This window comes from Gouania willdenowi, chromosome 3 (genome assembly GCF_900634775.1).
Source record: "Gouania willdenowi chromosome 3, fGouWil2.1, whole genome shotgun sequence".
NCBI lineage: Eukaryota > Metazoa > Chordata > Actinopteri > Blenniiformes > Gobiesocidae > Gouania > Gouania willdenowi.
Window position 1 is genome coordinate 32,269,437 of NC_041046.1, and position 12,236 is coordinate 32,281,672.

General features: G+C 37.9%; 1 protein-coding gene across 2 annotated transcripts in view; it reads left to right on the forward strand.

Annotated features, from left to right (window-relative positions):
- LOC114458259 (glypican-6-like) overlaps positions 1-12,236 on the forward strand; it is a 160,525-nt gene that overhangs the window by 125,422 nt on the left and 22,867 nt on the right. The window contains exons 6-7 of one of the 2 annotated variants that reach the window (XM_028440628.1): positions 1,353-1,496; positions 3,066-3,095. In XM_028440628.1, the coding sequence (XP_028296429.1) occupies positions 1,353-1,496; positions 3,066-3,095 (174 nt within the window). The remainder of the gene's footprint in view (positions 1-1,352; positions 1,497-3,065; positions 3,096-12,236) is intronic. The other variant, XM_028440636.1, reaches the window with a different exon arrangement.

A 12,236-nucleotide genomic window follows, 5' to 3' on the forward strand; every position in this document is an offset into this window, starting at 1 on the left:
TGCATTATTATTATTATTATATCACTGCGCCAATGCGGCGAACCACAAGATGCGCTGTAAACCACAAGAGAGTACACACATGAACAAATAGTGCATACATTGCAGTATGTTCACTATGAAGGCACAGCAGCAGGCACTTCCTGGAGGGGGCGGTTCAGACTTTTGTGACATCAAAAGTCTGAACCGGAGGGACCGCTCGTTTTTCAGCAGCAGCTCAGAGAGCAGGATTAGTTATCGATCAGAGATGCAGGAAGGAAGCCCAATAATAATTTGGGGGGGGGGGCTGATAAGGAATTAACATTGTAACAAGGTTAAAAGCTCAAAAAAGTTGATTTAGCATGATATAGGACCTTCAACAGGTTAAAAAAAAAAACAACACAGTATTCGTGAGGGTAATACCAGTGTTTATGGGGTGATTGGGGGGTCTTTCATCTCCTCCTGCTGTCTCTGGCCAGAAAACCGCACTTTCCCTGCGTCTGACCCGGTGGCAAGACGTACTGCTTTACGGCAGCCCAATACAAACTAATGCTAGATTATGAAACGGTTGTCTACAAATTCACTTTTCTCTAACTCATATCATGGCGGAGCCAACAAAAAAATGGCAGAGAAGTCCGTTGTCTGAGGAGAGGAGCAACTCCATGCAGTGACAGCTCAGCAGCAACACAGCAATCACACACTCCTGCCGCGGCAACAGGGCATTTGCAACCCAGCGCTCCATCAGGCAACACACACAAATATCCATCCATCCATGCATGCATTTTCAGAGCCGCTTTGTCAGCACACAAACAAACACATCACACACATTTCCACACTCCCTTCCATATTACTCCCACATCATTCATTTATTTTACTTCTCTCTTCCTCATACTGTTCACATGGTCACATGGGACTATATGTGTGAAAGCACCCTTAGTGTCACTGTTGTATTAGGATTTTTCAGTGATCGGTTGCTTCTGACTTGGGAGCGTAGAGGTTTGACTAAAACGACATTGTATTTTAGTCTAAAGTTTATGACTAAAACTGGTCCACGAGCACCAGTGGCGTTGTCCAAATGAACACTGGTGCTAATGGACTGCTTTGGTTATAAGGTGTCACTCGTTCAATGCAAAAATCATGAATGGTGCTCTGAGCAAAATGATGTTTGAGCTCATGCCTGATGAGTATTTTGTACAGAGAAATATACAGCCCTACCTCAGGGATGAACTGCTCACGCTTCTAGTGAGACCAAGACTTTTAACAAGGTTTTATATTTGTATCACTAAACTACTAATTTTTAGAATCTGCTAATACCAGCACGCCTTATAAAACTTGTCTGATTTTGGTATCCTTAACTCCCCTCGTGTTGTTTTTAGGTTTTTCAAGGATGTGGACAACCAACACCATTGGGGAAAGGCAGGTCCACGCGGGGAATCTCTGATGTATTTAGCGGTCGCTTCAGGCCCTACACCCCTGAAGAGAGGCCAACCACAGCGGTTGGGACAAGCCTGGAGAGACTGGTATGAACTTTTCAAATTGGATTTTACAAGAGTCTTTGAAATAGCAATTATATACATTTAAATATAAATTATGAGTATGACAACATGTGCACACAGAGCTAGAGTCATCCTAAATAAACCACCAATACATTTGTACAACACGTTTTCCGAGCCATTCTTCCTGCTGTGTTTGTTGCTGAAAAAGATCACCAACAGCATCACCTTATTGGATTCTTCCACTATGCACAGAAGGGCGCGTTAACCATATTTATGGCAGAGACTCACAGATGCGTGTGATTTCACCCACTGCTGTTTTTAAAGTACCGTAATTCTGTATTTTTTTTTTATGTTTGCTGCCCGTGGTCATTCCATGTGTTTAACAAAACCAGCATAAATGAGCTCTTACGTGCTTATTCATTAGCATTTTGCTACAGGATGGCAAGCAAATATAACATGTAAGCATTTCAATTAACCTTTACTGCTCCAAAGCTTGTGGTTTTGGGTTGAAACCACAGGCTAAACTAAAAAAGCACGATTATTCTGACAAAACCTAATGCTTTTGAAATATTTAAAGAAAAATAAAGTCCACAAGGTTGCAATTCTTAACACTAATGAGACAGTGTGTATGCTGACGTCATTACAGAGTCACATAAAAGCCTTCATGTTGACACTGTGTAAAATTAAATCATGCACTCAACCTGTCATACTTATTTCAAAGTGTAGGCGGCTATCATCATTTTGTGCGCTCTCAATCTACTCGATATGATAATAAATATGTAGTGGGAGCATCTAATAAAATAATAAATTGAACACCTTCTTTTCAGAGATTATATTACTGTGATTTTTAAAAGAAAACATGTGAATGACTTCTACATTAAATTAATACATGGAAATGTAATCCATTGTTTGTGTAATGTAAGGTCAACATTAAAGTATTTTTTTTTTTTTTGTATTGTTATTGTATTGCTCTATGAGTCATTTGATGATATTCGTGTGCGAGACATTTGTGTTGATAATTGGCTAATTCATATTTTCTAGCTATTCTTTTTAATTAAAACTTTTTTAATGCTGCACAGTTGGTAATTACAGTATTTTTTCAGCAAATAAAGAAGAGAAAAAAAAAAAAAAAAAAAAATATATATATATATATATATATATATATATATATATATATATATATATATATATATATATATATATATATATATGCAAGAATAGAAGAATTTCAAAATTGCAGCTATCCTGTTTTTTTCTTTGAAAACAATGTAAAGCTTGGATTTGAAATATAAATATAAAAAGACATTGCACGACGTGATACTTCCTTACTGTATTATTCCCACCTAATGCTTTCAAATTAAATTTGGCCAAAAATGTTAAATTGATTTAAAACTCAAATTGTGTGATTTTTTTTTTTTTGCTCCAAACCTTGTCTAGCTGTTTGATAGATTCTTTTAGCAACAGCACTTATAATTTCAGTGTTTGCTTCACTAACAGACTCTTTTGCTCCTGTTCTCTTTCTCTCACTAGCTCGCTCTATTGCACCAATGTCCAATTAAATCACTTTCTTCTTTATTTCTCTGCTGCTCCCAGAGGGTTGTCTGGAGGACAATGCAACACAGTGTAAGCTTCCCATTCGTGCTCCTACTTTCACCAAGTCATTTGTCATCAATTGTTTTAATCAGCCTCCTCATGGCACTTGAATACTTACTGTTTTTTTTTTTTGTTCTTTTTTTTCAACTCATATTGCATTCTTGTGTGTGACATCACATTTAATATGTTTATATGTTGTTTTTGCTGAAAAGAGTGATAGAAGGTGGAAGACTGACAATGAAGGTGAGGAGTTTTAGATTTGCGTTATCTAAAAAGTTTAAAATTGACAAGTATTGACTAGAATTTGCTCTACATTAAGAAAGTTAAAAATTTGGATTTTAGGTGCTACTTCTTCCCACTCCCTTTTGAGCAGTGTATTTATTTATGTTATCTACAGTATTTATGTTAATACATATCATGGATATTAGCCACGGAGGCTACAAATGGAAAAAAAAATGTATGTACACAATATATTCTATTAAAGCTAAATAAATAAATACATGCAAAAATAAAAAATCAACTACTGCACTACTAGCGTATTATTTTACTTCACTGCACATTTCTTTAGGTTTTCCTATTAAACAAAGACATGGAGCTCAGGGTTATTGGGCGACAATTGGTTTCCTCTGCAGTGATTGTTGGCTACATTGGTTAACACATTACCGTAGTTAACCTTTTAACATCCATCCAAATAATAAAGGATTATTTATTTATTATCATCTATTTCCATTGTTTTCTAAAAGCATGCTATGAATATACGTTTTTGAATCTGTTGTAGCCATGTATAGACCAACAAATGTGTTTTTTCAATCATTTAGTTGAATTGGCCTTTAAAAGTTTTAGATTTCCTGTGTACCTACATTAAAGGAAAAACCTTAATTGTATATAATTCTTTGTATAGTTGACTTTAATGAGGACCTAATAAACAGTAATCACTTTTTTTTAAGCAAAAAAGGTTATAGACTACTAAACACTACTTTGTTAGCTACTTTGTTACTTTATTTTCCCCACTTTGCATTTACAGTAATTAGTGTTTGCTTGTGAAGGACAGCACTTAATTACATAAGCAATGACTGTTACTGACATCAGCACCTTTCTGTTGAGGACACACACTGCTGTTTGTCTGCTGCTATCGACTGTGAAAATTTACATCCTGGAAACCATTCCTCTGTTTAACAACTTCTGAACCTTTGTACTGCTCCCGTCATCATTTTTTACCTCAATGATACGAGTGTAAACATTGCGTAATCCACTACGTAGCCCAGCTCTCTGCTAAAGCTTTCAAAGCCGCTAAAGTTCTCTGCGAAGACTTTAATTATTGAGAGTCTTGTAGCTGGCTTATAAAGAGTGGTCAAGGATTTGTGGTAAAATGATTAGTTGTAACTTGACATCTTTGACTTATGTCATGCTAAATTTTTTAGGTGATCATTTTTAAACCAATATTCACATTTTGATTGGAAATGTAAGAAAATGAAATTGAATGTAAAAGCTTAGCACTTTGTAACTGTGCTTTTAAATGAGGGACAACTTGGCGTTTCTTTCTGCTTGCCCAGTGCTCCAGCTTCCTCTTATGTTGCTTTAACTCATCCCAGACTCGGGTCGAATGAGCAAAAAACAACTGAGAATTCAATCAATTTGATTTGGCTCAACAGTGGCAAACCGTAAAGGAAAAATGCCAAAAGTAGGACAATTCAAATGGGCACAGAATATTAGAATAAACAAAAATGGAGACAATGACAGATATATTGCGTTCTCTCTTTGTGGTTTATGTAGAGAAACCGTTTAATGCAATAAAGGTGCTGCCCTTTAAGCACACATTGGCTACATTTACATGAGAGCTTTAATTCCCCTTTAATTCAGAATAAAAGTTAAAAAAATATCCATTCCGAATAAAACTTAAATCTAAATTAAATCATTCACTGCCATCCATTTTCAGAACGGCTACCCCCCTCACTGCCAGCCATTTTCAGAACGGCTACCCCCCTCACTGCCAGCCATTTTTAGAATGGCTCCCCCTCCTCACTGCCAGCCATTTTCAGAACGGCTACCCACCCTCACTGCCAGCCATTTTCAGAACGGCTACCCCCCCTCACTGCCAGCCATTTTAAAGCATTTTGACTGATTTTTAAAGACCCGCAATATATTTTATGACAATCTGAACTCTGAAACCAGATTCTGAAAGATTAGAGTCTCTACTTTCATCAGAAAGCTTGTTTCGTTATTCTGTTATCAGCAGTTGAATAGAGGCAAGTTTCACACAAATCGCAAGTTTCTGACAAAAAGCTGAGAAAACAGACGTTACTGAAAAAACCTGTCACTGACTTTGAAACTGTTTTTTTTTTTCACTTTAGTGACACCTCAACGTTGGTTCCCTTCTATAAAACTACAAAAACAACACTGAAACCGGGCTTTTGATGGCAAAATTATATTGTTATCTGGGTCAGAATTGAATGGATTTCTTACTGTTTTTTGGCCTTGCTGCAAATCTTTCCCCCCTCCGTTCCCCCACACGCCATTTACTCCTCCGCCCGGACATGCCCCGGTTTGTTGATCGTTTTGTCTTCTGATTGCAACACTCTCAATAGTCCAGTTAATTCCACACATGCTCTGGTTGAGTGTGAGCTGCTATGAGCTGCTGGGAGCTTCACCGTCTCCTCTCGTAGCACCCTTTTCTGCTTCGTCCCTGTGTGTCCCTACTCATCGATGGTAATTATCACGGCTAAATTCACTTCAAAAGGTCTGCTGCTGCCACCATCATGCCTCCATTTGGTCACTACATTGTAGTACAAGCCTGATATTCACAGGAGAACTCCGTCACACTGTCTCCTAGCAACCCCAGCCAAAAAACACAATTGATGCATCTATGCGTCAATGGCAGTGAGTGAGTTAAGTAGCTGGTTTATTTAGATGTTTTAATTCTGAATGGAATAATAATAATTCCTCCACCTTGAAACTTAAACATTTTATTCCTCTTTAAATTAATTCCGGTCATTCTGCGCATGCTCATCCTGTTGTAGTGGTGACAACATAATTCAAAATGGCCACCCAAAGCAAGCGGGACTCGAGCCGATACTATATATTTAATAAGAGCCTTAGAAGATATGGATATAATGAAAAGACTGGATAAACGGAAGCATAAACATGTGGACATTCACACAAAATTATTACACACACCCCTTCACACTCCCTTCTCCTGAAAAATGAAAGTGTGTTTTCATCGAGAAAAAAGTGAGAATAGTTCTTATGTGGTCTTTTATGTTGTGGTGGTCGAAAATAAATGTTTTGTTGTGTTTTTTTCTGGTAAACGTTCTCCCCCTGTCCAACCATTCCCAACCCCCAGACCTAAAGTGAAATTGAATGAATGCAAACAAACCTCTTTTTCATATAAACCTCAATTCTGAATTACTATTTCCATGTAAAAACCAAGAACACTTTAATTTGGAATAATTCCATTTGGAATAATTAATTACATCAGGTAACCGTGGCCACTGTGATGCAAGCAGAGGGGAAGCACTTTAACCTTTAATTGTGAGCAGGATTTAATTCACTTTGCTTAATAAAAACTGCAGTAAGTCCATGCAGTGCTTTTGAAACTTTTAATTCTTTGGTAAGTTCTACATTTTGTGATTTGTTAGAAAAAGATTATTCTTGACGTTGACTATAATTTGCTGATATTCTGTGATAATGACGAGCTCCATAATGAGTGAGTGCTATAATCAAACAGTGGTGGCAGTTGTTACTTTGTTTTCTTAAACTTGTGCTACTTTAATTGGTAGTTTTTTTTTTTCTTAATATAAATCTTCACAGAATGACAGATAGGGATTTCAATATTGATTTATATGACAATTTTCTGACCATTTTCCAAATGGGCTGTTCATTATTAAACAAAATGGGGATGCATTTGCAGGGAAAGTTAATCAGTCATCTGCAGTTTGCAGGCCCTTCTGAATGCTCCATTTGACAGTGCTTTAGCACAACGCCAAGGCGGGGAAACGATCTAACCAAGACCATTTTTCTCAGGAAGCAAAAGTATTAAATAAATGATCAGTGTTTTATTTCCTCATCAATCATCGTAATTCAGTCCTGATAGGCACTACCAAAATGAACTTTTGTGGGCACATGTTTTTGTACCTGCACTTGTACACATGTATGAGAGGTAATTGCCATGTCACAAAACCACTTTGTGAATTTCAATGCATAAAAAAGGCATCGAAACCAAAACATTCGCTCTGAGTCTGAATTAAAGTCACTGTTACTTTTCTTCTACTAAAGTTTGCAAAGATCATCCAATCAGTCTTCGGGAAAAGTGCAAATTATGTTCTATTGTAACAGCCAAATTAGTTAAATGCTAAGTCTCGGCACAAAATAGATCCAGCAACAGCTTTAATGAAATTCGAGCAGATCTTTTCTTCGCAGTTTTTTTATTTAATAGTCTTTGTCGATCAGCAGGCAAAAAAAAAAGAACAAGTGTTAAGAGCTGTTAATCGTACTAGCATGCTAATTCAGTACTCTATACCTGCTGAGTAAATGTTTTAGCAGCATTAACAGCCATGGGATGTGAGTGTTAATGGGGTTTCAAACTATATTGAAGATTGTGCCGAGAGTAGACAATTTCATACACGAAGTTGTCTAATTTGACTATTGTATTCTCTATAATTGAACCATGTCTTAATTTAGCCCTACTTTCTAACAGAGAGGCACTTTCAAATGAATCATGCAATCTGTTATATTCTGATTGTGACACCGGTGCCACATTAAGAGTGAAAATCTTGCACCTTGCCACTGACTAGTAATGGTAGCATCTCCGACCCTTGTTCCACTGAACTCTGCAGAAATGAAAACTCACTGGCAAATCGCAGTACTTTCATTTGCATTGCTCAGTTACATTATTTCTGTGATTAATTTGTCACCTGAACAATAACAGTACTGCTAATCAGGGGTGGAATGGCCATCTGGCATACCGGGCAACATTTGTTGAGCCGGTCCGGTCCGCTACGTTTTGTTTTTTTGAAGAGCGAGTGGAGGCAGACTTGGTAACAGGTAGCCAAAAATGGTTCTAAAGTGGCAAAAACGTGGCATGAAAAGAGTGTAAAGTGACTAAAATGGGCCAAAACCAGTCAATGGTGGCCAAAAATGGGCAAATAAAGAAGAACCAGGTGCTATTTAATGGCAAAGGGTAGCTTTAATGAGCATAATGTGGCAAACAATAGTGAAAACTTGTTTACATTTTTGAAATTTTGCAAATTTTTGTTCCACATTAAAAGTGGCCAAGAAAAATCTAAGAAAGGACAAAAAATAGGAAAAAAAAATGGTATTTATTAGCAAAAGGTAGCTAAAGTCTGAAAATAGTGTTTTTTAAAAGGGTCAAAAATGGGTAAAAAAAATGGGACAATGGAAGTTGTAAAATGGCTAAAGGAAAAAGAGTTTCCCCCTTTAATGTTTTCTGGGGGAATAATAATTAAAATTAAGACATAAAAAGCCACATGTTGAGAGCCACTAACTTGATAACAGCTTCTTCATGGTGTCCTCTGATAATGTAGTGGGCTGGTCTGGACAGAAATGCCAGGGCACAATTTTTTGTCCCAGTCCACCGCTGCTGCTAATGCACCAGAGGCAGCGTGGTATTGGAAAGGTTTGTGTCAGTCTCAAAAGAGGGATATTAGTAAGACTTAAAGACACACCGTGGACTTTTTGACCTAAAGAGTTGACCCATATGAGTTATTTTAAATGATTCCTCAGGCCAATATAGCGCTTGACAGTATCAATGCTCCGAGCAGGGCTTCGCTCTGGAAATACAGGCCATGTTTGGAGAGACGGACCGTCTTTCACCAGGTCACGTGACCTGGAGAATGCCTGGTCACGGCAGTCATGTGACCACAGGCTCGGATATACATAGTTCCTACATGATGTCACAACATACGCCATTGTTGTGGGCAGCTGAAACGAGTTTAACCTCTGTTTACAGCCAAAAGAGCACAATATGGTAGTTTGTGTTTGGGTAATGGTGCACTAATTGCTGTGATTGTTGAGTTAAATGTGGATTCTTTATTAAGGGAAGTCCCTTACCACCGTAGTCAGCCCCTTTCGCCTGGGACGGAGCAGACTGGTGACCCGGGGAAGCCAGGGAGTTGGGGGGGGAGGGCCACTGACGCGGCGAGGAGGGCTGAGCGCCGGGCCTCTGGCGGCGGGGAGAGGAAAGCTGCGGCGGCTGCTCCTCCAGCCGTGGCACGAGCCCAGCCCCGCTTAGCACCCCAGCCCGACCGACTCAGCCTTTAGAGCCAATCCTTATCCCGAAGTTACAGGTCCACTACTGTCTGCATACACAATCAAAGGACAAGGGAGGCTGGCCCGACTGACTGTTTGTTGATTTTTGCGACAGTGCTGCAGCGCTTGTGGCCACTAGGGTCGCTTGACGTGAAAGTTACAGGTCTAGCGCCCCAATTTTTAAAAACTCAGTACAACCACTGATGTTTTTAGTGAAGTGAAGCCACCCTTACAAGCACAAAAACTCAAATTAACATAAAAAGTAAACATTTTTTTATGGTTTCATTTTTCCAAACTTAAGATTTACTTTACCAAATTTAGATGTAAAAATATTTGTCATAATTGAGTCCCATATCCTGTAAATATAGCGCATTGTTTCTTCTTAAATATCAGACAATATACTGTAGTGTTCAGGTCACATGGTGTTTAGGGGCTTTAATCAAAGAGACGATTTACAACGACAAACACAATCCCTGCTGGATGCAGACATGGTTCCTCCTGCTTTGTACAGGCTCCATAGCTCTGCACGCCTGGCATTACAAAAGCCTTCAGCCGGCCTGAGTCCAGTGCTCTGTTAATGCCATAAACAAAATAGCATGCTGGGATACTCTGTTTTAGTGTCTTGTTTGATCGCCTCTCAGAGCTTTAATGCTTTAAATTCCTCAGACTACACAGGCTACACCCAGGCTAGACTAAGGCATTAGCTCGCTAGCGGCCGTGCAGCTGTGAGGCACAGACACAGGGCGACCATTTCCATAACACAACAAAGGACTCAACAAAGCCAGAATAAATAGTAAAAGATAATGTCAAACCCCTAGCATAGCGTGAGAGTGACATTTTATGGTAAAAATAAAACAAACTTTGTCGTTGAATATTTTTATTTTTATTTATTATTATATGTCATTGATTTTATTCAAATTTGAGTGTAGGGTTTAATACAGCTTACTATCAGTCAGTGTCTCAGGCACAATGTTTTCAACAGATAGCATCATTTCCTTTGCTAAAAATCTCTTGGTTCCAGCAGTTAATACAAATACAAAACAAATTTTATCGGAACAAATTTACTCTTAAACCAACAGATGTTTTCATGCAGATAACCCTCAAAAGTAACATCTTCACACAATGGCTCATCTACAACTAATTATTAATAGTTTTGATAGAGAAGGCCTCAGCATTAGCTAATAGCGCTACCAAAGCAGAGCATTCATTTAGCATTTAAACACTAAATCAAGCAGTGCACTAATTATACTATTTAATATGTCCATGAATGAGCAGCTTCTGTCTTCTCCATCTATCTCCTGCTTATTTACTTTTCCCATTCAACAATGTGTCGCTGTTGCCAGATTGAGCAATTCCACCTGTAAACTAACAAAAGTGCACCAAAATGTTGCCAATGTTGCCAAAATAGTAACATAGCTTGGGTTGACTTCCCTTTTACCTCTTTGCCATTTTGTTACTTTTCTCACTTACATTCAAGTATCATTTCCCCTGAATTAAGACAAAGTATGGATGTCTGAGAACCACTAATATGACCACTTTGATATCAACATAATAATGTAATACTGGTCCATAAAATTGTTGATTTTTCTGTAAATAATAAACAAAGATAAAATAAGGATTAGACAAGAACAAAACTAATTAATGGACATTTTTCCATTACAAGAATCACAAATACAGTAGCTTCTGTGTTTTTATGTCAGGGGTTAGAGGTTGGGCTAATAAATTAGCTGAACAGAAGTAATCTTTTTTTTTTTTTTTTAAACTTGTTGGTGTTGACAAAATTCTCTGCAGATGGTGTCAATTTAGATCCTAAAAATAATATATTTAGTACATATATTGTATATATATATATATATCAAATTTAATCTCCCATTAAATCTAATGAAACTACTAAAATTCTATCGTGATGGATAAGTTAAAGCAAAAACTGGATTGAGAATGTTCTTTTCAAAAGACCAAAGCTAGAATATTGATCTAGATTTGATATCTAAAGTTACACTACTTACACTTATCAAAGCTTAGGATTTGTCGTAGCAGTTTTTTTCTAAAAATCGGATGATAGGAAGTGGGAAAGTCCCAGGAATAACCTTATTGCATTGATAGAGGACAATGAATCTGACTGTCCGAAGGTAATTCAAACTGTCAAAAGAAATGGAAGTCTGACAGTGACTGATGTGCTATCCGTCGTTGCTCAGTCAACAGAAACCTGTCGCTAAAATTAATTAGACTCGTGCATGTGGACACACGTGACCAGCGATTGTGACCATCTTGTAACTCGACAACGCTTCATTACTTTCTATCATTACATGCATGCCAACCCTCATGAGTTATTTCCTCCTGAGTAATTTAGAACATTAGGTCTTTTGTAGTTAGAGTTTTACATTCTGCTTTCTAAGCTGCATATTGCACATTTTCTTAATCCAAATCTTATCTACGCTAGAGCCTCCAGAGGTTCTGCATACTCTACACTCCTGAGTACTTTCATGTTTTGCTAACTTAGCTGTGCACCAGTGAATAATGCATGGCATCTAAGTAGTAAAACATTCTTCATGGATCTGGTTGTGCAAGATCTTAATGCCCCTGCCTCCCACAAAAACATCCGTTTTAGCAAACATGAAGCTTGAAAGATAGACCAACTCACATTACTCTTTCAGGAGGCTGAATCCGGCTGAAGAGGCGAAAAAAGAGATAGACACCTTTTGTGGTGGATGGGGAATTAAGCACAGTATGGTGCATGCTGCAGACAGATACACCAGCACATTATGAACTCTTGGAGGTATTTTATTGCTTGGCGGATTCTTGCTTTTCTGTCTGGTCTCTTTTCAAACTCCTCTAGCTTTGGGGCCCCAGTGTTCTTGGAAGTTTTGACATTTTTTTCTCCACAGTAAAGTTTTATACTGATGAAAT